The sequence below is a fragment of the Amblyomma mixtum genome, chromosome 2, assembly GCF_055824585.1.
Source record: "Amblyomma mixtum isolate Tamu chromosome 2, ASM5582458v1, whole genome shotgun sequence".
NCBI classification, from domain to species: domain Eukaryota; kingdom Metazoa; phylum Arthropoda; class Arachnida; order Ixodida; family Ixodidae; genus Amblyomma; species Amblyomma mixtum.
Genome location: NC_143013.1, coordinates 126,666,312 through 126,693,440, shown reverse-complemented (window position 1 = coordinate 126,693,440; position 27,129 = coordinate 126,666,312). Strand labels below are relative to the sequence as shown.

At 47.5% G+C, this 27,129-nt stretch overlaps 1 protein-coding gene and 1 pseudogene across 2 annotated transcripts in view; one reads left to right on the top strand and one right to left on the bottom strand.

Moving 5' to 3' along the window:
- The window catches only part of Ufl1 (UFM1 specific ligase 1), a 41,893-nt gene extending 34,418 nt beyond the window's left edge, over positions 1 to 7,475 (bottom strand). Inside the window, exons 1-5 of the mRNA XM_089572521.1 lie at positions 7,360 to 7,475; positions 6,527 to 6,672; positions 4,424 to 4,550; positions 2,599 to 2,713; positions 1,532 to 1,662 (exon numbers count right to left, since the gene is read on the bottom strand). Of these exons, the coding sequence (XP_089428647.1) occupies positions 1,532 to 1,662; positions 2,599 to 2,713; positions 4,424 to 4,550; positions 6,527 to 6,672; positions 7,360 to 7,436 (596 nt within the window). The 5' untranslated portion in view covers positions 7,437 to 7,475. The remainder of the gene's footprint in view (positions 1 to 1,531; positions 1,663 to 2,598; positions 2,714 to 4,423; positions 4,551 to 6,526; positions 6,673 to 7,359) is intronic.
- Positions 7,476 to 18,676: 11,201 nt separating this feature from the next.
- Positions 18,677 to 27,129, top strand: part of LOC149360804 (uncharacterized) — a 28,871-nt pseudogene continuing 20,418 nt past the window's right edge. Inside the window, exons 1-2 of the transcript XR_016288351.1 lie at positions 18,677 to 18,861; positions 22,528 to 22,628. The product of XR_016288351.1 is annotated as an uncharacterized LOC149360804 (transcript). The remainder of the gene's footprint in view (positions 18,862 to 22,527; positions 22,629 to 27,129) is intronic.

Below are 27,129 nucleotides of genomic sequence, written 5' to 3'. Positions count from 1 at the left end.
CGCAGTTGGACTAGCAAGGAAGCAGTGAGGTTTGGTTTTACGGTTTATGGGGTTTAACCTCCCAAAGCGGCTCAGGCTATGAGGGACGCCGTAGTGGAGGGCTCCGGAAATTTCTGCCACCTGGGGCTCTTTAAGGGGGGAAGTGGGGATCAGATCGCAAAAATCACGAAAAAAGTTGATTTTTTAAAAGTAAACGTTTTGGCATCTCCAACACTGTTTCTATGTTGTACTGAAATATTTCACCCAAAAATGAACTTTAATAAACACTCTAAATAAATATATGTGTCAGCATCTACACATAGACAGTGTGTGCTAGCTTAGAAATTTCAGGCTTGCTTTCTCGAAAGTTTGTTTTCAGCTTGATACCTTACTCGTGGAAAGTGTAGCACACCAATAGGTGCATAGATTTTTACCCCATTTGTTTTGTTGTGATCACAGAAGTGTGGTCTGTGTAGAGACGGTCTCAGATTTGCTGTTTAGGCTCGCATGTTTTTATTACATGGTAATTAGAGCATAATACATTCTTAACATAAAGAGGGGGTGCATATTGTGTTCTTTTTTAAAAAGAGCAAAAAATTTTTTTAAAAATTAAGAGAGTCTTGATTTCTACCACACTTCTTGGTAATTATTAAAAGCATTTACAGATCTGCCGCCTGTTTTTTTGTTATGCTAGGCTTTCCACAAGCAAGCAACGTGGGGACAACATATAAACAATGATAAAAGGGAAACTACTGGAGGTGTCATTGTGGAACTTTATAAGAGGATTCTGGTGTGGGCTAGTCGGTTGATGCTTAATAAACAGATTCACAACAGTGCAACGGAACGAGGACAGAAGGAACACGAAAAAACACAGGACGGGCACTGACTACCAACTCTTTATTGCGTGAAAAAAACCAGCACAGATTTATACTATTTCCTGGACCACGTGATACACTGTCAGCCAAGGGACAGAGCGAAGGAACGCCTCACATGTTTGGGGAGTCATAACACGGCTCGACAGAACTAATGAAAAGTGCATGCACTATCAAACTATAGCATTACCAAACTAATGATAAAAGGACTAACAGATACAAAGATGTGCATGACCCAGCTACAGCCTTTGACAACTACAGCTCAGATAGGCAAGAAAATGAGTACATCAAAGCAAAGCAGAATATTTGGACTACATAAAAACATTTAAGAGAGTGAGAAGGCGTAAAAGCATGAGAAAAGAGTTGGTAGTCAGCGCCCGTCCTGTGTTTTTCGTGTTCCTTCTGTCCTCGTTCCATAGCGCTGTTGTGAATCTGTTTATTAAGTGGAACTTTATATCTGATTGTTTGGTGCTGTTTTAAGCCAGTCTGCCAAATTTCATCACTCTTAAGTAGAAAAATAGAAAAGTTGCCTTCAATCCCCTCATCCCCCCTTAACACGCACTGACATTGCACAGTGCATGGGCCTTTAGCATTTTCTCTCCATCGAAACATGATGGAGGCAAAATGCTAGAGGCTCATAAACAAGCAGTGAGATGAGAGATGAACAAAGATGTGCTCACCTGATGGCAGCCGAGAGTGCACCCCGGACGCGGTACTTGTGCCGGGTAAGGTATGCGTCAGTGAAGATGTGCCGGTTGTCGTGGGGGTCAGCCTGGCCCCGAATCACCGTTCCCAGCCGCGAGTGGACCACCTGAATGGGACACAAGGGAAAGACAACTCTAATGTGGTACACCAGCCCTGATTATTTGATAGTAATAGTGAACAGGAATGGGGTAGATGTTCATTAGCACAAAAAAACGTAGTTTGAAATCCCAGCTGGTTTGCAGAAACACAAACATTTAGGTTAGTCAAGCAAATGCAGAAACTCTGATGTGACTGATTTGTGTCCACTGTGCGAGATGATTAACATTATACAATTATCGATCAGAAGGCAGTCATGAGAGGAAAAAACAAGGCAATATAACTGTTTCTATTCCCTGATGGCAAAGTAGCCACAGTTTATTCTTTTCACTTAAAAGTAACTCTGATCATTTAGATGGCCACTTCAAGAAGGTGTACTATGAAGAAAAAAAAAATGTCAAAGATTGACAGCACACAAACAAATAATCATCATTACCTTTCTTAGTACCTGTGAAATTCTTTGACCTTTTGTGTTGCAACACCAAATAACCGGAGCACTTATGAAACACTTATGCAACAGGAAAAAAAAAAAAGTTCTAAAAAGCACCTAGGCAAGCATTGCAAGAGTGTACTCAGGCACTACAGTTTAAAGAGGCACTTGGCTTTTGGAGGAGATGGTTTACTCAGCTGAGTATATTTCTCTCAACCAATATGCTGAATTAACATGGTAATCTGAAGTGGGCGATGTAGCTAATAACCATTTCCACTGACTGATCAGCCTGATTAATATGCCGTTTCTGAGTGACACTGTGGTGTGTACGGCTATCACTTCAAGCTAGGTAATGCCATCATGCTTCAAACTGTGGCTGCAGAGTTAATCGGTGCGTTAACCTGAGATTCACTCTAGTCTCGTGAGGTGTGTGCTTAGACTGAGTGCATCCACATCAGGTGAGAATCCAAAAGTGGACAATTTGAGAGCAAAAAAAAAAGATGGGAGTCTTCGTACGTCTTCAAGGAAGTCCGGTGGCAGGTCGTACTGCTTGGTGATCTCTCCGAAGGTGATGTGTCCTGCCTGCTGCAGCTTCTCATTGATGTCCTCTGCCAGGGAGTCCAGGTAGGACCTGCACAGCCACGACACAGTTGAGGGGGGAAGGAAGACGAACGCCACACGTGATAGCGAACTTGAGAAAAAGAAATGGAAGACGAAAAGAATAAACAAAAAAGAAACCCTCAGCCCATTTACTACAGGGGGGGCACTAGTCTTCGAGACCGAAAAATGGCCAAAAAAATGGATTTTCAAAAAATGGCATTTGCGAAAACTACAGCTATTATTTTCCAACTGTACCAATTTTTTCCTCCAGGAAATCAGCATTTTGACCATAATATTAAATTCAAATCATCATGTGGGCTGAATTTATGCACGAGCAGATAATTTAATGACACGAAAATTTTGGACCTCTGGCTGCCTCAGTATGTCGATATCTCAACATCTAGGACAGATAGAGATATCATATTGTTTGCTAAGGGAATCTGAAGGCACAGTGTGTGCAGTAATCGAAGCAGACTTGTTCAATCGCACTTCAAGGATTTATAATTTCACAATGTTTATCAATGCATTACTTTCACACCTTGAATATTGATAATCCAAGTGCTGTAAAGTTACTGATGAGGGTAAAATGGAAACATGGTTTTAATTATTGCACTCTGTACTCATCATACTATGTAGCCATGGATTAAAGATGACTTTTTATTGAGCAGTTTTTCACACCAAGGCACTAATGAATAATTAAAATTATCTTGGGAATCGATTAATTTATGAGAAAGGTGATTTCATTGTTAAAAATCAGTACAAAAAAGCTGAGCAAGGTTTCATTAGGATTGGACTAAAAATAAGAAAAATAGGTCTAAGACCAGTGTTCCCCCTTAAAAATGACATCTGATAAATAGTTTTAATCGGAAATTAATTAGTTTATGTGTCAACGTGAGTGCAAGATACCAATGCTGCAGTTCTGAAGCAGGGGGATGTTGACACTGACAAGCAGTGAACTGGATGAAAAGTGTGAGGAAATCACAGTTCGCCACCAAGTTTTGGTGGATCTGCGAAACGTGACGATTGTGATAATGAGATTGACAAAAGTTTCTTGTCAACTAACTTTAAACAGAAATAGTAGCACATACAGCTCAATAATCTGTTTCACAGTTGATAGCTCCAACATGCATCATTGCCAGTCCACGACACACACATCTAATGTGTGAATGCCGCTGCGTGCAGGTGAGAATTTCAATCTTATTTCCAACGCCTAACATTCAGAATACCGCCGAATTTCAGCCCGACACCACTGCCGAACTGACTGAAGTCAGGTCCGGCAGCAGGCGCTTCTTTGCCTAGGGCTCTTTCAAGCAAGCCAACACTTATACATAAATGCAATGGAAAACGAACATTTTGAATTGCATTGTGGTGAGCAGTATGAACAGAAACACTGGTCCATGTGTATCTTCCCTGGGTTCCGTTCCTGTTCCCCACAATCCCATGCCAACTTGCCCAAGCTTCTCTTCTTTTATTGCTGCTTTTTCTAGCACTGCAAGGTAGAAAAGAACGACCAGACGCCTTGTCCTGTTGACCATTGCAATGGTGCTGTGCATAAGTCATTCCGCTGCCAATCACTGGATCAAATCCCAGCCGTGGTGAAGCGTCTATGCAGTGTGTAATGTCACTACACATTACAGTAGTCAGAATTAATCCACAATGCCATCCCTCATACCTTGGTGAAGCTCTGGGACACTAGACCCCATACACAACCACAACAGGAGTACATCCTACGACGACTCACCTGTCAATCAGCTGACCAAGAACAATCTGAAGGGTGTGCTCCGTCCGAACCAGCTCCGCACACCTTGCCTCGATGTGAGTGAGGTCCACGTTGAGGATGTTGGCCAGGTCCACCATGTTGATGCGGCCTGTCAACAAAATGCACTCATCATACCAGGGAAACACATCGACCTTGAAGCAGAAAAAGGCTGTGTAACGTAAACAAGTACAAATTCAGCCAAAATAATTAGCCAGTAATTCACAAAATAAAATTGAGTTGTGCTGTCTGACCCTTTAAGGCAGAAGCCTTTAATGCCTCATCGTTGTAAGCAGAAGTTGTCGACAGAAATGTCACGCTTTTCAATTGGTCTAAACGGTCGTGACGTCGCAGTGCGCGAAGTTCAAACGAGGCCAATTGTACTTTGGCTAGTAACCATGCAACCAATTGAAGGGATCGTATGGTGATGCTCCAAGTAAGTGGGAATGAGTTTACTACATTGCTTAATTACCCAATTAGCCTAATTAACCTTTCTAGTCAGGCCAGATAAATAAATAAAACCGCTAAGAAAATTGGTCGAGTTCAGGAATCGAACCCGGTCTCCGGAGTGCGAGTCGAGCATGCTAACCACTCAGCCATGCCAGCTCGATGGTTTCGAATGAACAAAGGCGCATCTAGTGAATACGTCTTCACTCCCATCTTCCTCCCTGCCCATTACTGTGAGGTTCGGGTGTCCACCGAGATATCAGAGACAGATACATTTCCTTTCCTCAAAAACCAATTTGCCAGCATAGAACCCAAGCAAGGCATAGAACCGAACGGGCAATGGCGTTCTGTGGACTCCCTGGCAGCATTGCAAGACGCTGTCGCGTTTCACTCAGATGCGAAGCTTTACATCTTAACAACACATCAGTGACACAAGCAGCAACACCGCGCCTAAGCCTTTCGCCCCACCGCACTTTAGGTCAACAAAGTGCCCCTGAATTTTTTGTCAAGAAGGCATGTTTCTATCCCTAAAAGTCTGTAGATTTCCTTGTTTCCTTTCAGGATGGCGTTTCGTTATGGATCAACTTGCCCGACATTTTTAATTCGCTTTTCTATCTGTCCTCTGCTTGGTTATTCGAAATTTTTCTTTGATTTAAATCTTTTGTCTTCAAAGTGGCATTGCAGCCTTGTGAAATCTGCGGCTAACAACACAATAACTGTCAGTAACTGCTAATAATAATGCTAATAATTGCCGATGCACACAACCGCCGCGGTGGCTCAGTGGTTATGGCGCTCGGCTGCAAACCCGAAAGGCGCGGGGGTTCGATCCCAGCCATGGCGATCGAATTTCTGTGAAGGCGAAATTCTAGAGGCCCGTGTGCCGTGCGATGTCAGTGCACGGTAAAGAACCCCAGGTGGTCGAAATTTCCGGAGCCCTTCACTACGGCGTCCCTCATAGCCTGAGTCACTTTGGGACGTTAAACCCCAATAAACCATAAATCAGGCAATGCACACCACATGCATGCAGCTCCAAGCAAAGGTGTGACGAACAAAAATTATGAAAATAACTGTTCAGCACAGTTTCAGTATGTATAATGTCTCTCTTAAATGTGACACTCAAATGGTTTATAAGGCTTTAACGTCCCAAAGCAACTCAGGCTATGAAGGATGCCGCAGTGAAGGGCTTCCGAAATTTCGACCACCTGAAGTTCTTTAACGTGCACTGACATCGCACAGTACACGGGCCTCTAGAATTTAGACTCCTTCAAAACTCAACTGCCACGGCCCGGATTGAATCCATGTCTTTCGGCTCAGCAGCCAAGCACCGTAACCACTGAGCCACTGCAGCGTTCCAAATGTGCACCCGAGATCGCATGCAACATTATCGGTGTTTGCATGTCTTTTCGTAGTCTTGCTGGAAATATTAAGCTATGAGCATACTGAGAGGTTTTTTTTTGTTTTTTGCACATAAGCCACAACGCCAAAACTGTGCCCTTTAGAATGTGTTCTCGGCCTCTATTGGAGAAGAAAAAATTTCACCAGTGGTTTCATACCCGTGGAACTCCCAAGGAAATAGTGAAGTGTCAACTGGTGCATTATATCAAGATGGAGGCTCTACAAATTCTGAGGCTCATGGCTTACCTCCGGCCACCGTGAGCTCGTCGACGATCTCCTTCTGAAGGTGCTTCGGAGTGATGTATTCCTTGCCATCGTTGGTGAAGACGACGTCAATCAACTTCAGCTCGATGAGTTTCTTCACGATTTCAATGCAGTTCCTCTCTGACAGCCTGCATGAGGTGGCGGAGAGCAGAGGCAAATTTAAAGAGCGTGGAGCGGTCTACCGCCTTCACTACTGTCCCTCCCTACCCAGCCAAAGTATTTCCTAAGGGAAAATGCACTAACACCATTTTTGAACGAAGTAGAAATGTTATAGCGCAAACAAAGACACAGTGCTACCTCAAGATGAACTACCAACTCGCCCAACAGGAAGTTTTAATGAAGTTGTACGAAGAATGTTCAAAATTTGCATCGTGACATCAAACCACCTCTTTCCCCTACATCCCCTCCTCAGCCACATCTTGTAACTCGTAAATCGTGCCTTCTAAATCAACGTCGGGATGCATGTTGGGATGAGAGCACCGATAGCCGATAAGCTGGAGGAGCCATATGTCGGCTGCTTACGGTCCAATGAAACGAAACTGCTTCGAAAAACATGTCTTACGAATACACACAAATATGAGCACCGGTACGGAAAACGACCGCTATTAAGGTGAAACCAAAATGTACAGTTCTGAACACAGTAAAGAAACGGACTCCTCAAACAACGCGGTTTTGGGGGAAGTTCATACTGAGCAGTAATCGCACGGAACTCATAGCAGGAAGAGTCAGTGCATCTGTCACAATGAAAAATGTATGAAACCAGACTTTGTTAACAGCGTTCAAGTCTCAGTTCTGCAAAAGAAAGAAGCGCAGACCTTTGCGCAGTCGTGCTCAGCTGAGCTCGCTGAAAATCAGCTGCCAAGCGCTTTACTTCTTCCCAGTCCGCTGCCATGTTGACGATGTGGAAGTGCTTGGTTTTGGATTGGATTGGATTTGAGGCAGTCTCTTGCAGCAACGTTGGCGATGTGCCTGTGGGTAGCCGGAGGAGTTAGGTGCGAAACCGAAACTCACGTGAATCGAAAAAACACAAGACCGCGCAGACTTACATTTTTTTTTTTTCAAAAACGCTACGAAGCAGCCTACGAAGATCAGTAACCACCTAGCTAACTTATCGTGGTTATCAAACGAGAGACTGACAACGCAGTACGCCGTTCACTGCGCCCACCAGCGCTGGGACAAAGCGCCCGTTTGAAAACAAGAAACAAAAAAATCGACACACGGCCATTTGGACAGACTCTATGAACTGCGTAATCAGAATCCGCTTTTAGGATGATGCTTTTCCATTTGATACTTTTTTCTGCTTTTCTCTTTTGCCGTATACCCCAATGCCTAGAGGTTACGCCACTTAATTTTGGTTTACTTTTGTTGGCTTTTATGGCTCAGTAATGATTTTATGCATTATATTTGCCGCACTCACGCATCGCTATACTTAAGCTGGCTTTATGGCTCGGTAATGATATTTTATGCTTTTACATTTGTTGTATTATAGATATATCTCCCTTTCGCGTGCAGCGTTGGATCAGATGCATCGCTTGCACGATCCGCTGGCAAGCGCCCGCTCTCGGCGGCGCTTTTCCTCTCGTGGCACTTGCATATTGGAAGACTTCACGCCACTCCGCTAATGTCCGCCTCCGCAGATGCTGATTTCTCCTCACGCCTCTCGTTGTGAGGCGGACCACACTCTTCTCATTCGCGCTTCTTTCTCGTCTGTCATCGGCGGGCGATTCTCGCGCTCAGCTCGCTGCGTGGCCCCGGAGGCTTCACTCGGCGGCCACGCAGAGACATACGCCGGCTGCTTACGCGCAAAACCCCAAAAGACTAAAACAATAAGAGCTAAGGACCAGAAGCATGGGGCTAAAAACCCGCGAAAAGCCGCGGACTCGTGGGCCGTCCAGGCAGGGGTACAGTCGGGGACAAAAGTCTCCGGACCACGTGTTCCTCTAACGAAGCCGATAGCTCTGCTATTAGTCGGCGGCTGGAGACCACACTTGTGGAGGTAAAAGTTAAATTTTTGTTCTTTCATCTCCACAAGTGAGGTCTCCAGCCGCTGTCTGATAGTAGAGCTATAAGCTTCGTTCGAGGAACACGTGGTCCGGAGACTTTTGTCCCCGACTGTACATGTGCTGGCGTCCAAAATCACGGCATTTTTCGGTCTGTCACATGACGGCTTAGAACTGTATTCGTCAGGGGTGAGACCCGACTCCTGATGAAATTTAGTACGACAACTTTGGAGTCATTGATGATATGCTTCGCTATTGTGCCTACACAAACCAGTGCTATGGCAGCTTCCTCTGTTGTGAACGTAATGTTTCGTAGAACGACAGTTTTCCGTGCATCGGCCTCGATGACCAATTCCCCCCTTTTGCGGAAACACTTGGACTTATTTACGACCGTCTGCGCCCTTCGAGGAGGGTGCCCCCCGTCCCCCTGCGCCCCGCCAGCCGCCTCTCCCTGGAGAGCGTCGCTCAACACCGGAGCCCTCAAGTGGCGAGAGGGAAGGTGTCTTTAGGCTGAGTCTGCGACTAGTATTAAATTCAGTTATTCTTTGTTCACCAGTTGCTTATTCTTCGCCGAACGTCAGCGTATTCACGACATCCTCTGCAGTCTCTTGGTTACCAGACAGTACAGAGACACTTATTTTTAGCAGTTTTTTTATTACCGACGACCGCGAGGGTCATAGTGTTCTTACTAAACTCAACGGCATCCACGTAGACCATGTCCTCGTCTTTGTAGGAGCGGAATAAGCGTTTCTCAAGGGCTTCTGCCCGTTTGGCCCGGCGCATGGAGCGATGAATAGGATGCATATTCCTGAGTAGTGTCGATACAATTATATGTTCTGAACTTGTTCGAGCATGTCGACTTTGGCTTTGTTCTGTTGTCTCGACTCAGATAAAGTTTGTCTAGAATGGCCCTGCCGGTTGTGAAGGAGCAGCGTAGAGCGGGCGGGACAGAGGACTTATAGGTCACGTGGCACGCGCCGCGCGCGGAATGATGCGATTTGATGGATCTCGCTGCACGCACACTGCTGGCGAGCGATTTGTTGAGTCGCAGCGCCAATGTTAATCGCGTTTCCGAAATTTTTAAAATTAATTATTCCTATTATACTAACGGTCAGCCATTAATCTTTTATCGCAAGCAGGTTCCTGTTTTTAATAGTCAGAAAATTAACAATTAGAATATAGTTAACGGCCATAGTGTTAACACGATTCACCTGTTTTCTGACGTCCGCCAACACTGGTGTTACTTTGCTGAAAAAGCCTTGTTTTTATTTAAAAAAATCGTATTATTAAAATTTAGTAGCGGGATTCACTGAAACACGTGGTACCCGCCGCTGTGGCCCCAGTGTTTGTGGCGTTCGGCTGCTGACCCGAAAGACGCGGGTTCGATATCGGCCGCAGTAGTCGAATTTCGATGGAGGCGAAATTCTAGCGGCCCGTGTGGTGTGAGATGTCAGTGCACGTTAAAGATCCCCAGGTGGTCGAAATTTCCGGATACCTTCACTACAGCGTCCCTCGTAGCCGGAGTCGCTTTGTGACGTTTAAACCCCCATAAACCAATAAAGAAACATGTGGTATAAATTGCTGCACATCAGATCATTCACTCGCCGGTGTTCCCTGTACATGCCACGGAAATTCGTGGTCCTCCGGCAGGGTGGAACGGTGAAGATGACAGCGCAGCCCAACAAGCACAAGACCTCCCCATGTGCGCCTAGAAAGGATGGAATGTCCCAGTCCCAGTACGACGTTTCTCAAACGTTTCCAGACCATAGAGGCAAGACATAGAAACACAAGCAAAAAGGCAGTGCTCTCACTAAAGGTCTATAAACGTTTTTTCTGCAGTTTTAAGCAGCAACAAAAGCGAGTTAATGGATTTTGGTCCCAGAAAGGTAACTGGGCATAACGTTTTGGGACCAATGATTTTCAACAAGAAACAAAAATCGACTGCTCGCGTTCTTTTCTCTCTCCCTCGCGCCACAAGCTGCGGCGAGAGGAGGTTTCGCTCTAGCACGCGTCGTTTTGAGAGATGAAACGGCAGTTTCATTCGAACAGCCGAAGCAAGCAGTTAGCCCCGCATCTCTCTCGGCGCATGCGTTTCTTGCACGTGGGCCATCGGCTCCATGCTGCAGGCAGGTGGCGGCGGTCTCCATTTTCATCGCGCCGCCGTAAGCGGCGGTCACCAACTTTCCCGTCTTCTAGCGTTTCCCCTGCTGCCGTCCAACTGCAACATTGTGTGGTGGCCCCTCCAGGCATCTCCGGCTATCGGCGCCTGCGCCGCTGTCTAGCAGAAGTGCAGTAATGGCCTCCCGTCGCTCGCCCGGCTTCCTCGCTGGACGGAAGCCATTTTGCGCGCTGTTATTCGCGCTGCCTCAGCCGTTCGAGCACAAGCCCCAGCGCGCGGCAGTTCTTGCTCTTATCACTACGGCAACTGGGCTGTCGTGGACTTCGTAGCTACGGATTCACGGCAGTTTTCCAGCGCATCTCGGCGTGCCCATACCATTCCTTTTGGAACTGATGCAGCGGCGGCGCATCGCAAGTCCTTTGCGCAGCTTCACGGCCCTACTGATGCCGCTTTTCGAGGCGGCGGAGTTCGTGGCAATAGGCGACTCCTCATACGCACCTGCATTCCTCAGCGCCTCCGACGACTGCAGCGCGTTGGTGGTGGAAGCGTGGCTCTCAACTACGGTCATAGGCGGGAAGGACCTTCGGAGACCCACCAATCTCTTTCTGCGAGTGCCCATGGATTAGCCTGCTCTACCTACTTCGCCACCGCCCAGCCATCCTGTCGCAGCGGTGTAGTTTGTGCAGTGTTCGCGTGGCTATACTGACTCTCCCGCACCTGATTAATCGTGCCTTGATCTCGACTCTCACGCCGGACTGTGCCGCATGCGCGGTCTGCCGCACCATGGATGCAGCGCGCCACTGCACCAGCCTCGAGACGTCCCCCCTCTCGCCTAGCTTCAAGCAGTCTTATCCCCACACTTAGTCTCAAGAAAATAAAACTCCCAGGATCGTTACGAGGGTGTAACGCGTATGTTTGAGCGTTCGCTGTGCTATGAGAAGGTGCAGGACAGAAGGCTGCGTTTAATTCATGGTTTCAGCTGTTGCAGCCTCCTATTTCATCCCTGGGTTTCCGTAGGCAAAGTTGTCAAGGTATGTTGGTTTATTTTATTTATTTATTTAAACATACTGCAGGGCCTTTTCGCACTTTTTTTATTTTCGCCTGGTAGAACTATTTTTTTTTGTTTTGATAACATGTCGCTGAAGCTTGTTCCGAGAGAGGGGGGTTTCAACTTGAAGAAAATCCATGACCTGAAACTGCGTGTCTGCAGCGTACGCTCATCTCGCCTTTTGTTTTGTCATCAAAGTTGCTCTTTACGTACGTTTGCTTTTGCGTGTGCATATCTGCTTTTGTAGCCCTTAGAATACTTGTTTAAGGTGCATCAACTTCCAGCCCATGTTCTGTTTTACTTTCTTCAGTTTGCAGATTTCTCAGAGCTAGAGAAAAAGTGGCCATCATAGCACTACGGCATGGCGCCGTAGTGCTATGTACAAATTGTGTATTAAAAGGTGCCTACTTTTGCGTCTGCTGTTTGTATTCATTCAAATTTGCGCCGTTGACCGGAAGTTTTGTTCAGCACGGACTTTCAATTCGTCTGTATTGTTTTTCTTTGACTTGCATTTTGATTTTGGTGGTGTATAGTGCTGTCGCCGGTATGGACAATAGGCTACAAGTCCGTGCTAAGAGTACGGCTAGTAAACTGAAATGACCTCTGTGTGGTGCTGTTATTTGTTCTTATATATGGGCAAGATGGGGTGACTTTTTGAATTCATATTTCCTTTGTGTGTAAAATGCTAGGACATTTCACAGTGCGAAACGGCCGAGCCAGCACGCATTCACACAAGTGGACAGGTGAATTACATCACCTGTAAAGTAAGTATGCACCTGAAATTTGGCAGATATGTGCGCTTGGACGCCTGCAGGCTGCATGAAAAAGGAGGAATAATGTTATTGAACCAGAGCCGAGAAATCGAGCATTAACCTTTTGGGGCTTTCCATGGGACGCACAACTTTTTAGACATCGCTAGTTGTGGGGACGTTTTTTGGATGTGTTCGGGAAAAATGAGCACCTCCTGGGGAGATTCCAAATGTCCCGATGGGTTATTTTTGGGAGATTTTGAGGAGGTTTTGTGTTTGTTGGGAGGCCATGAACGGGGCATCATACATAGCATACTGTGCAATCGTAATACATCGTTTTGTTCAGTCAAGATTTAAAAAAAAAGGTAATGCGTGGCATTCTGGTGCAGAAACACTGTCAGGCCCATTGAAGAAGAGACCAGCTTCCAGGTAGCACCAAAACGTGTAATAATGCTATTTCTTTGTTTGGGTCGAACGTTAATTTGTTGCTGTTAATGTTGCACTGAAGAGGAACCTGAACTCGTCTTTTTGCCGCGGGAACTCGATCTACACGTTCCGAGCATTCTTAGAAACTTCGACTTATTGCCCTGTGCAGCCGATTTCCCTAATTAAATCGAATTAACGTTCGGCTCCCGCCTTCTTTTTTTTTTGATTTCCCCGCAGACGGTGGGAGGAGTCGACCAACGCGTGGAGTACCTTTCAGGCAGTCGCGTGGCGACATTGCTTTCGCTTTTATTTTGTTTCTTCTAGGTTTCCGCGAAGAAATAGGTCTAGTCAGAGGCTACATAGCTGCAAATTAGACCCACGGAATTAAAAATACGCGTGGACTCTTTGCTTTCGCCGATCACTACGTATCACTCCGTCGATGGCAGAGCGGCAAGCCGCTACGAGTCTGGGTGAAAGGTTGGTCGACTTCCCACTATCATCCCTCCTTCCCCAATCCGGTATGCGCCCTATGCCCAGAACCCTTCGCCTCTTCCCTCCACATCCTTTCCCTCTGCCCGGCGGACCCTCCCCCGCGGGACCTAGAGAACCTCAAGACCTGGGAGGACTGGGAGACCCTGCTGCGCTCGGAGGACCCGGCCGTGCAGACCATCGCCACCGGCCGTGCTGCCAGTGTTATGAACCTTAGGAACATAAACACTTGAGTGCAGTGGGGTCGTGCGGGGACCCTGGGGCGTGCCCCGAATTCCTGTGTAAATAGAGTTTTTTCTCTCTCTCTCTCCTCCCACCGTTTGCAGGGAACTGCAAAAAAAAAAATGCGGGAGCCCAGCGTCAATTCGATTTAAATTAGGGAAATCGGCCGCACAGGGCAATAATTCGAAGTTTCCAAGAACGCTCGGAACGTGTAGATCGAGTTCCAGCGGTAAAAATGCGAGTTCAGAATCCTCTTCAGCGAACCTTTAATGTCCCTTTTTTTTTTCTAACGTTCTTGAATACCTATACCTGTCGCGAGCTAGCCTCCAACCTGAGAGGTGTATGGTATATGCAACGAGAGCTTTATGATACCGCCAGCAACGGTGTACGACGCGCGGTTGTAACACGATTTAAATATGAAAATTGATTTTTGAGGAAAGGAAATGGCGCAGTAACTGTCTCAAATCTCGGTAGCCTTCTCAATCGCGCCTTAAAGGAAGGGGAATGTGCTTTTTTTTCTAACGTTCTTGAATACCTACAAATACACGTTATTTAGAGTAATGTTTTCCCACTACCGAATTCAGTATCAACAAAACATTTAAACAACGCATGTACAGCTTTCTCTAGAAGAATGAAGTAACCCTGCAGGGCCCAATTAACTCGCCAGTAATGCGAGCACGGAGTTCTAATCAAGACTCTGCAAGAGGCAAGTGTAAACAATAAGGACGGCAAATGATATCACAATACACCCCAACTGTAATGCATGCAACTCATACATTCACCATCGAACCGACACTATCGGCTCATATACAGGGTGTTTCACCTTAGGCGGTCCGGTCAGCAATTTTTAAAAATAGGCTTTTTCGCGAATCATATATGCTTTTTCGGCACAGCACTGCGAGCGGTGTAGTGCTGAAGTGCTAACTAGCAAGCTATTGAGCTGATACTGAATACTTAACTTTTCAACTATCACTGTTCGGCTCGTTATTTATTAAGAGGCTTGCAGCCCACCGTAAGAGTATCCCTATCCGTATTTATTTATTTATTGACAGTACCTGTAGCGCCTGACGACATTATTGCAGGGGAAAGAGTACAGGCGCGGACAAAAGTAAACGGAGCACGCAACTGCCTTCGAATACTTTTTACGCGTCACCTAATTGAAAGTTCCAGCAGTGGTACGCGCATGCTGGTAGAGGAGGTTGGTAGGCTTTCTTGTAGACAAACAACGCATATTCATTACCAATGGAGATAGCGTGATTGCACTTCGAACGCAATAGCGTGCTCCGTTTACTTATGGCCGCGACTGTACATATTGTTTGCATGAGGATAATGTGGTGATGTGTGGGAGAATTTCGAGAATTCCATCCTCTTTCCCACTGAAGCGCAGTGAATTGTGGGGCTGCACATGTTGTTGCGGAAGATGTTTATTGACCATATTAAGTATCAACACCATTAGAAAAACCTCTATGTCAGAGCGTTTGAAATATGGTTCGTTGTTATTTTCCAGTTATTTGAAAACTATGCCAACATTTGGAACACGGTTGTAATTTATGCTACGTTTAATTTAAAAGTTTAAATAAAATTTGTGATATAACATACACGTAATTTCTAAATATTCATCGTTATCATCAGCCTGACTATTCTCACCGCAGGGCAAAGGCCTCTCCCATGCTTCTCCAATTAACCCTGTCCTTCGCCAGCGGCGGCCAACGTATCCCCGCAAACTTCTTAATCTCATCCGCCCACCTAATTTTCTGCCGCCTCGTGCTACGCTTGCCTTCTCTTGGAATCCACTCCGTCACCCTTAAGGACCAGCGGTTATCCTGCCTTCGCATTACATGTCCCGTCCAAGCCCATTTTTTCCTCTTGATTTCGACTAGGATGCCATTAACCCGCGTTTGTTCCCTCACCCACTCCGCCCGCTTTCGATCTCTTAACGTTAAACCTATCATTTTTCTATCCATAGCTCGCTGCATTGTCCTTAACTTAAGCTGAATCCTTTTGGTTAGCCTCCACGTTTCTGCCCCATAGGTGAGTATCGGTAAGACACAGCTATGAACAAACCAATTCTAAATATTAACTTGGTATACAATTTAAATCCTAAATCTGGCGTTGCTACACCGTACAAAGCATTATTCTCATATTTTGTGCTACCTGGGTTGTGGCCATTACCAGGCAATGGCCTTTGACGGTCGAGGGACACCCTAGCAACGACTGTCGTAAAACAGTATGGTTGCAAGCTGCTGGATATGAAAGAAAAACGCGCCGGTTGTAATAGATTCAGAAGAGCCATTTCCGCCTCTAAATGATGATGATGATGTCCTCAGGCTCAATAGCACATACCCACGGCGGGGGATTGGCCGGGGTGCACAGCCAAAGTTTCGATTTCGCGCACTTCTTTCCCAGTAGTGAAAATGGACGAGCAAGATTCCTTCGCGTAAATAGCTCGAAAATAATGCTTCTGCTGCTTAAAGGGCAAAATCTGTCTCTCGAATTAAAACTTTTTACTAATCTGTAACAGCTCAAGGATTACTAGACTCAGTTCGACTCCAACGGAGGTTGTGTAGGGGTATGTATAGTAAGGACAGTATGTGGGATCTAACATAGCTGCACGTGTGCTACGTGTGGCGCGGTGGTGGAGTGTCCGGATTACTTTCGACCACCTGGGGTTCTTTAGCTTGCCCTGGCGTCGCATATCTCATGAGTGTGATTGCATATCACTCGGTTGCAGTATAATGCAGTCGGATTTCTTTCTCGCGAGCTTGGGCACAGCATCCGAACGCAGTAACCACTGAACCACCACGGCAGGTGAGTAGGGGCTCATCATCATCCGGCTGACTACGCCCACTTCAGGGCAAATGCCTCTCCCATATCTCTCCAGTTAACCCTGTCAGTTAATTGCAGGACTATATGGTAGAATACAGTGCCAAAGAGGTAGTGTGGCACATTAGGTTACAGGACGAAAAGAGCAATACTTAAAGCTCTTCACCATATTTGTTTTTGTTCTTGGAGTTCTTTGGCTTGTAACAAACTCTGTAGAGCTTTTTATTTCATGCTGTCACCTGGCTGGACTACAATTACATATTTCGACACTTGCCGCGGTGTCTCAGAGGGTCAGGCGTTCGGCTGCTGATCCCATGGTGAAAGGATAATCCCAGCCAAGCCAGCCGCATTTCGATGGAGGTAAAATGAAAAAAAAAAAAAAAGAATTGGAGTGGATATACAGGCTCCGCTTCAAGGGTATGAAGCGACAGCGTTAATGGGTTTAATGCCTATATACGCTGAATTGGTAGTTCTCGACGTTCATAGATCCCCAGGAGTCCTCATACCGTTCCTGGCGCATTGGTACAGCTGTTATGCGATGCGCCTGGACTGCCCTAAGATGGCAGGGGCTACTGCTGGTGGGGTTTGTTCGACACAGGTTGCTCTTCCCGAGCAACCTCTCGCGATTAATAATTAATTTAACTGCCACCTGTCACGGCGCTCAGTTTGCTCACAATCCGGCGGGCAGGTTGTGAGGACGCCACAAGGTCACGTGACCTAGTTGGCTTAGGTTGCTCCTCCGGGGATTTTCTACTCACAACGCCTGCGACGCCGACGACGGATATTCTGAGGAACGGGAGTCTTAACGCTTCCCCGTTAAAAATCACGTGTGCTATACGACACAGCGCTTTAAATAGCGCCAAGTTACCTAAATGATTCCAGAGCCCTCTACTAAGCAGCGTCTCTCATAACTCATGTGCAGGTTTCAGACGTTTATTAAACCGTCACAGTTTCTTCGAGGCCTAAGGCGCGCTAAGCGGAAGGTGGCGGATATACTTCTCTCGACTTTCACGAGAGGGCCTACGTGACCTGAAGCTCTATCTACGTCACACCACGTCCCCACAGCACATCTGCACTGGCCAGCAGGTGAACGTGGTAATGCTCAGCTCCCATGGGTCAAAGCTGATCACGTGATCTCGGAGTTGTGACGTCAGTCGGTTTGCTATTACGCCTGGCATACCGCTATGCTACTGCTAAAACGACGGCGCCTCGGAAGACCCTTCCGGCCGATTTGCAGTTTTCGCAGGAAAAAAAAAATCCATGGCTGTATGGAGAGCGCGCTCGATATTCAGTGACTAACACGCAGCTTTCTCGAGCACTGGGTCGATGGCTTGTTTAGTACGGGAGCCGCGCGCACCCCAGTGTCTGGGCAGGCCCCACTGTCCCCCTCGTCAGGCTCCCATTGATCACCGCGGTGTGACCGCCGCTCGATAATTACGTGCACCCCTAGCGCCCAGTAGGTGAGCACTGCGGCTACTGCTCTTCCGTGCGGCTAAGCATTCCCGTGTGACAGCATAGCCGCGAGCTCATAAAACTAGGCGAATACAAGTCTTCGCTCGTGTGGCTTGTGTTTACCGATTTCCAACCGCGCACAACGAGCCAGACTGGCAAGGAAATACTTTCACGGTATAGCCTCTCAGCACTTCCGGTTCTAAATGAGGGTGAGGGTGGCGTGTCATTGAATATTTGTCGACTCCTCTTGCTGTTTTTCTTCGGCTTTCACAATATTTGCGAAGAAAGTATCTAATCTATAAAAGAGACACGGTCTGGCGGGCGAAATGTTAAATTAGCGTGCAAATCGTGTCAGACCGTACTAGGTATTCAAACCATACAAGGCATTCGCCCCGCCGCTGTGCGATGTCAGTGCACGTTAAAGAACCCCAGGTGGTCGCAATTTCCGGAGACCTCCACTAACGGCGTCCCTCACAGCCTGAGTTGCTTTGGTACGTTAAACCCCAATAAGCCAAACCAACCTAACCGTGCAAGGCATTCCTCCGACTCGGTGCCGTCTGCCTGTCTATCCGGGCGAGCTTTTCGACTTCTTAAAATTCACAGCCCTGCACGCAACTATCCGCGCAGAAAAAGAAAGTATAGAAAGATTGAGAGCGAGAGGGAAAGAGAGAGAGTGGGAGTGAAATTTGCAGGAAGGATGTGGTAGAGAGGGAGAGGGAGCTGTGCGAGGGGAGAGAGAGGAGGGAAGAAGGGGTCGGGAAAACGTACACACCGTTGCTCGGGGAACACGCTCGTCGCCGCCAGCGGTCAGATGCTGGCGTCGATTGCGCGTCGGTGCCCTGTATACGAAAACAAGGCCGTGTACGGGAGGATCAGGCTAGACAGCGCTCGAGCGTTGTTTTCCGTAGAAGGACGCACCTGCTCGGATCGACAGCAGGAGTTACAGGCGGCAAAGACCGTGCTCAGTCGGACCTGCTCCCAAACTCAAGGTGGGACCTTCGACTCGCGGCTGTATGCAGTCTTTCTGGCGAGGAGAACAGGCTGTATTTTTGTGTTAAACTAAAGACCCAGTTATCTGGCCGATAAAAGAAAGGAAGGTAATAGTTGAGACCTCATGCCTTTAATTGTTCCGTTGTTTCTAGCCTTGGTGTAGTTGCAGTACTTGAAACAGTGCTGTGCACTTATTCTTAACTGACTGCATATTTCAATGCTCACCCGTGAATAGTGAGGACGTGCTCTATGAATAGGTATATCTTTAAGAAGATCGCGGTTAGTGATAATTAGCTTGCAGAAAGCGTGTTTTAGTGGTAGCAGCTTTATTTATTTATTTGCTAAGTCGCTTAAGCGCAGAAGCTGTTTGCGTCCTTTTTATAATCGGGGCATACCGGCAACGGCGTGAAAAAATATCTACAATTGCACCGACTGACGGAAGTCGGCCATATTACGAGTTTTCAGATTTGTGGCAGTGACTTCAAAGCGAGTCTTGCTACCCAGCAAAATCCTTTACCGATTCGGCGCTTAGGTGTTGCACTTTATGGCATTAGTAAATCGGGCAACGATGGATAAAAGGGGAATGATCGCACGGAAATAAAATCATTAAGAATAAAAATATTTTGGCATGATTACTGATCAAGAACTGAGCCGAAAATACTTCTGCATTCAAGCGCGCGAAATACGCTAAGCAGAGAAAGCGTTCCATTATTTTGTAATCTTGCAACACCCATCTTTCTTTGCAAGCAGTGTGTTGCTCTGTGCTCTATTTGTTCGTTACATTGCTGGTCTCAAACGACAGTGCCATTTCTCCTCGGAGCTACACAAAGCGCACACCGTCCGAGCCCATGTAGTACGCATCACCGTTGGTCTCTAGCCGCTTCACAGCTTTTGGGCACTCCCAGACCATCGGAACATCGACCCACGGCTGTGTGCTGACCCATGACTGAACACATTTGTAGGGCAGCCAGTAGCGCGTTACGGTGTTCGATTCGCCGAGTCAGTTGCGGATTGATAGAAGAATACTCAAACTGTATGGCGGTGGTTGCGGCAAATTTTCTATGCATGTTCAAAAGTTCAGCCCGGTACACGATTTGCTCTGAGCTTGTTTCGCTGCCGTCATTCCGTTAGTGCGGCTGTGATGTGGCATTAGAGAATTCTAGCGTTGCGTGCTGCGGCCTCAACACGCAAAAACTGCGGGCGCAAAAACTATCAACTGAGAGTTTATTCCGCGGTTCATTCTCACATGGGTATTCCAAGGGAACGCATGGAAAGGTCAGTACGGCTAGACTTTTATGTTCTAAGTGTTATGTCGTCGTTTTCCGGGGCAGTGTGCTGTCGCCCTGTCCAAAAAAGACTCAACCGCTAACTTGACGAAAAAGTGATCTACTTCCTATCACTTCATTATCATTATCAGCATGAGTACGCCCACGGCAGGTCAAAGGCCTCTCCCATGTCCCTTCAATTAACCCTGTCCATTGCCAGTTGCGGCCACCGTATCCCCGCAGATTTCTTAATCTCATCCGCCCACCTAACTTTCTGCCGGCCCCTGCTACGCTTGCCTTCTCTTGAAATCCACTCCGTTACCCTTAAGGACCAGCCGTCATCTTGCCTTCGCATTACATAACCTGCCGGACAGGGTTAATCGGAGAGATATGGACGAGGTTTTTGCCCTGCAGTGGGCGTAGCCAGGCTGATGGGAATGATGATGACTCTGAGAGCAACAAGTAGTGATGAATAGTGCCATGTCCTCAACTCCGTCAATAGTCTCCGGGGCACCCCAAAGCTCACTTATTGAACCAATTCTCTTTTTACTCTATATTAGTCATTTTTCTTCCATTTTTCTGTACTCCGAAGCATTAATGCACGCAGACGATCCGGCGCTAATCTTCGCTGGGGACAGTTTAAATGATCTCGAAGGTAAGATCAGTGAATAGCTACACAGCGTAGAGCCATGGTTAACCGAAAATGAATTAAATATTGATACTTACAAAACTAATACACTATTTTTCACCTCAAGAAGAAAAAGCGCAATTTTGATAGGTTTCATTTATTTCTACAGATTGCAATTTTACAGTGAGTAGACTCGTTTGAATATTTAGGGGTCATGTTTGACAAAGATATGAACTGGAGATCGCATACGAATAAGATATGTTAGAAGCTAGCTCATGGCTGCCACATGTTACTAAAAGCCCATGACTGTTCTGGCGCACAGGTGTAGCGCATTCTATATTTTGCATTTGTCCATAGTTTTCTAAACTACTGCATGACATGAAGAGGAAGCAAATATCAAACGTATTCAAAATCTATTAGCCGCCTATAATAGAGGGCAATAAGAATTTCTACCTTTTCAAACAGAACTGATACTACGAAACCACGGTTGCGCCTGATGCGGGTGCTTCAGCTGGACTCTATTCGTGTATTAAGTGTAGCTGACATAGTATATAGAATAACAATGAATGATGCCTCTAAGCTACTTTCAGTTACTTAACATCTAAGCTCTTTATGTTATCAGCGCGCTTTACGAGAGCTGCAGCCCGCAACTGCTTTAATTAATTTATAGGTTGCCAGAAACGCTTACGGTCGCTAATAGAGTTTCACGCCGACCTCATCTGAACTATTACCGACAGACGTGAAAGCAGCCCGCAGCTTTTCCGTGCCCATGAAACACCACTTGTTCAAAGGAAAATCAGTGTAATTGCACAAATAGCAATCTTTGACTGGAACATGGATGTCTGCTTTGGTTTATTGGGGTTTGACGTCCCAAGGCGACTCAGGCTATGAGGGACGCCGTAGTGGAGGGTTCCGGAAATTTCGACCACCTGGGGTTCTTTAACGTGCACTGACATCGCACAGTACACGGGCCTCTATAATTTCACCTTCATCGAAATTCGGCCGCCGCGGACGGGATCGAACCTACGTCTTTCGGGTCAGCAGCCGAGCGCCGTAACCACTGAGCCACCGCGGCGGGGCGGAACATGGATGTCTATTTAGTTTTGGTTTTCTTTTTGCCAAATTGTTACTGCTTGCCCAAATATTGGAGTAAAATGGGCCAACTGGTCCCGCTAATAGCCAGTCAGGATATGGGACCGAGCTGCAGGAAGTTTTGTGCAACATGATGAAAGTGCCAATGGAAAAAAAAAAAAAACCTTTACGTGTCCCTTTTCTCTACTTGACGCATGACTTTGCTTGAAACTGTTTGTTCACCGCATCATATGTGTCTGGCAACCAGTGCCAGCAACCCTTCTATGTTCGACGCACTTATGTAGGCCAGGAGAGGACACGGCATTTTACATTTCTACAGCACACATAGCTTCTGCAGAACTGTATTTGATGAAGTGGCCGGGGTTAGGAGAGCCGCAGGGGGCGCAGGACAGGGCTAATTGGAGATCCCTCCAGTTGGTTCCAAGATTAAGAATAGGAGAGGCATTTGCCCTGCGGTGGATGTAATTCAGGCTAGTGATTAGGATGATGACCGTGGCTGCCGAGCCAGCAAGAGTATGTGCATCGGATGATGGGATTTGAGTGCTTCGTTAACATGAAGGCCTGATGATGTCAGTGCAAGGAATATTTTCTTTATGCTTAAAAACGGATGCGTCCCTCTTCATTTATGGAGCGTCTATTCCTTTCTTTGTCCTGTCTTCCTCTCCCCTCTCTGACTCCAGACTACGCGCGCAAGAGGCATGCTACTGCAGTGCCAGCACTTTATCTTCGAGTGAGTCAAGGCGGCATGAAGCGGAGACGGAAGCGTGGCGTCCGATAGGAGGTGGGGTTCTCAGCCTGCACTGCCCTCTGAAAAACTTTTGGCAATGACACTTTAACGAGTTTTTTTTTTAATACACCAATCATGAAACTGAAACGGGCGTCCGCTATAGCTTATCGTCGAAATCTAGCGGGTGTAAAGGCTTTGGCATCGACTGTCGTCGGCCCCCTAATTACTTTTGAGCATCCTTCATCAATTTATTAATTGGTGGATTCATATAGGAAGCCTTGGTTTGGTTTATTGGGTTTTAACGTCCCAAACCGACTCAGGCTATGAGGGACGCCGTAGTGAAGGGCTCCGGAAATTTCGACCACCTGGGGTTCTTTGACGTGCACTCACATCGCACAGTACACGAACCTCTAGAATTTCGCCTACATTGAAATTCAGCCGGCACGGTCGGGATCGAACTCACGTCTTTCGGGTCAGCAGCCGAGCGCCGTAACCACTGAGCCACCGCGGCGGGGTGTATACAGGAAGGAGTGATATGTTTTGCCGGGCTAGTAGCGTGTTCCACCAGGCATCGGGTCCAGGAGCACCGCCGCTGTGCCGACGGAGGAAGGAACGTGGGCCGGAGACAGGGAGTAGGAGAAGAAACGGGAAAACTATATTCACATTTTTACAAAGTTATTTACAAGCAATGAGAAACAGGGTAAAAGCTTATAAGTCTCAGGGAAACGCTGAGGGAATCGCTCCTCGATGAACGTGTCGAGCGCTTTAAATAGACCCTCCCGAGGTCTTCGCGCCTTTTTTGACCAATCGTAGGGACTTCGTCCGGGTACTCCTTAAGAGCGTTCCCCGCTTCGTCGTCTTCCTCGGCTGAGTCACTTGGATACCGGGAAGTGTCCTTTCCGGCCAGGTGGATCCCATATATTGTTTCAAGGAAACGCCCAAAGGCGAACACCTGCAGCGGCGTCACCCCGCTTCATCGTCTTCCTCGGCTGAGTCACTTGGATACCGGGAAGTGTCCTTTCCGGCCAGGTGGATCCCATATATTGTTTCAAGGAAACGCCCAAAGGCGAACACCTGCAGCGGCGCCACCCCGCTTCATCGTCTTCCTCGGCTGAGTCACTTGGATACCGGGAAGTGTCCTTTCCGACCAGGTGGATCCCATATATTGTTTCAAGGAAACGCCCAAAGGCGAACACCTGCAGCGGCGTCACCCCGCTTCATCGTCTTCCTTGGCTGAGTCATTTGGTTACCGGGAAGTGTCCTTTCCGGCCAGGTGGATCCCATATATTATTTCAAGGAAACGCCCAAAGACGAACACCTGCAGCGGCGTCACCCCGCTTCATCGTCTTCCTCGGCTGAATCACTTGGATACCGGGAAGTGTCCTTTCCGGCCAGGTGGATCCCATATATTGTTTCAAGGAAACGCCCAAAGGCGAACACCTGCAGCGGCGTCACCCCGCTTCATCGTCTTCCTCGGCTGAGTCACTTGGATACCGGGAAGTGTCCTTTCCGGCCAGGTGGATCCCATATATTGTTTCAAGGAAACGCCCAAAGGCGAACACCTGCAGCGGCGTCACCCCGCTGTTGACAAGAGAGCGAGGCGCGGTTGAATGGCAGACGCTCGTCTCCGCACGTGGCAGCAGGCGTTGAGTCATGTCACCCTGATGGTTGTACACACAAGGTCGCAGGGTCAATACTGCTGCATTGGGTGCTGTTTAAGGGGAAGTCGAAGTAAACACGTCGTGGCAATAGAAGTGGAGGTACTTGGAATCCAGGAGTCGTATCCGTCCCTCGTGTTCGGTTCCACCTTTCTTTTCAGGAGGTCGCATGGGAGCGCGTGCACGGAGAGACCACTTTCGCAGAACCACGCACTGCCTCTGGGAATGGCCTATGTGGATACAGATGTGACGGGAACACACAAAGAGAGTTAGGGGGGGGGGGGGGGGGTAGAGTCACAACAGGAGTGAAGTGCTACAGCAGGAAGATCAAATCCTGTTCTAGTGAGAGGGTGCGCTTTCGGCTCTTGTTGCTTGGATCAGGACGCCCCTCTGATTTGGTTATTGAATTCCATCGACATTCGTGTTTATTTTTATCCGGTGGAGGATTCGCACGCCACCAGGAGTCGAACCGCGGTCCTCTTGAGTGCGAGACGGATGCTCTACCTGTAAGCCATCGCTGCCTGCCAATCTAGAGGAATAAACGGGTTAGGGCAGGACATATAATGCAAAGGCAAGATGCCTATGGTCCCTTAAGAAAACGAAATAGATTCCAAGACAAGGCAGGCGTAGCAAGGGGCGTCACAAGGTCAAGTGGGAGGATGAGGTGAAGAAGTTTGCTGGTATAAGGTGGCCGCAGATAGCACAGGAAGGGTTAAACGGCAACTGCAGAAGTTTTAGAATTCGACTAGCTTAAAAGGGCCATGAAGTAGAACTTTGTGCGGGACTAGTCGGTCCATTCTGACATAAGTGAAACAGCGCGAAAGAAGTGAAGCATAAGTGAAGTGACATAAGTGAAGCAGCGCGAACGTGAAGCAGCGCTGTTTCCTGTCCCTTCTTCGTTTCGCCTTCGGGCTTCTTCTTTCGGGCTGCTTCAGTTATGTTACAAGGGTCGAATGCGAGAAATTGCAGGTAAATCTTGCGAAGTCCTCTTCGGCTACCATTTGAAGTGGTAACGTAATCGCCGAATAAAATCGCGACGACCTTCAAGCGTCTCCGCAGCGACAAAGTCCACCGAACGTTGTTTGACAGCATCCGAATACGCACAGCAGGGTGTGTTTGGCGGCAGCGAAAATTGGAAATCTTACCGTGCCTGACGCCACACTGAGCTTCCCCGCACGCCTCCGGTGCTGTGAGGAGTAGCCTAAAATCTAATCGTCAATTACCTTAAAACAGATGCTTGGGCAAGTTGGTAACTCATTTTCACCGGAACAGCGCGCACTAAGACACGGACAAGAAGGGAGACACGTACCTTACATTCATCATTTCTCCCACAGACTAAAAAAGATAGCGAATAGAGCACGAGTTAAGGTTATATTTTCGGCTCCAGATAAGCTTGGGAAGATGTGCAAAAAGGTTAATACTGATTTCGTTCCCAGAGATTGCAACATCAAGCATGAAAATCGATTCGTGTCATGTGAAGAAGGTGTAGTGTATGCCATTCCCTTGTCATGCGGCAAGCTGTATGTGGGTCAGACGGGGAGATGCCTCAATGAACGCCTGAAGGAGCACAATAATAACGTGCATAACACAGTAAAAGGGCATCTCGGGATTCATTGTAGAGACTGTGAAAACAAAACTTGCCACCCTGACTTCACTAGCACACGAATTTTAAGTAAACACAGTGACCAATTAACACGCGAAATAATCGAAGCAGCGCACATCGCCTGGTCTAAAGACGCATGCGTCAGTAGCCCCTCTTTATCGATCAGTTCAAAAGAATTGGCATTTTTAGTGAAGGGAAAATGATAATGTTGTTATCGTCCTTGTTCAGTGTGACATGCATGAATTGACTATGAATCTATGAATGGATGGTTGTTTTCCTTGTGTTGTTGGAACTGTGTATATATGCCTCGTTCCAAACAATAAACACCAGTTGAAAGTCAGCGCTCGTGTGTGTCGTGTCTCCCTTCTTGTCCGTGTCTTAGTGCGCGCTGTTCCGGTGAAAAAAAGTCAATTACCTACGTCATCATTTTGAATTCTGGTGCAAAAAAAAAAAAATTGGTGCCGTGGAATGCTCAAAAAGTGGCGCTGCCGCCGCTTAAATGGAGCGATATGCAAGAGGCCTTTGTCGTGCTGTGAACGTAGTTAGGCTCCTGCTGATGATAATGATGATGAGCAGTTCTTTTGGCTGTCACGGGTTGGACCACAATTTGACGATCTCTGAAGTCTTTGACATTGGTCTCTTTTGAAAATGATCCCCATGGTCGCAATGGGAGTTTAAAAGCTGTGATCACTGAACAGCGCTGACTTCTGAATAAGTATTAGATTAATTGCTGGCAATTCTGTTCATGTACGGCATTGAGTAGATTCCCTGATAGGCTCGCATGCAGACAAACGCCAGAATCCGCGGATATACCTCGACGTAGAGAAACTGAGCCGCTGTGTCGCAAGCTTCTAATGGTGACCTATTTTCACCCCTCTAATTCGTTGCATCATGGCGCGGTTAAGGTGTGGGGCACCAGTACCGTGCCCCCTCTGTCTACCGCGGCATAAAGGTACGAACACACTAGCGGCAAAACGCGCGGCATGCCGCTGGCGGCACCACCCCCGCCGCGAAAGGGACGGCCACACTCGGCGGCAAAGAGTATGCGGGTAAGCGCCGCCGCGCAAAGCTCCCTTCGTGCCGAATTGGCCGAGGTCCGTGCCACTGCAGGAGCGCGCGTGGCACCGCCGCCGCCGCTGGCATGTAACTTTAGCAGGAGCCATGAGGTGGCGACACAGACGCTCCCCACGTGACAAAGCCGGGCGCCCCTCATTGGTGTCCCCGCTCCGCGGCACGCCGCAAGCCGCTGAAAATGGCTCCTCGACCCATTCGCTGCGCTCTAGCTGCGCGGCAG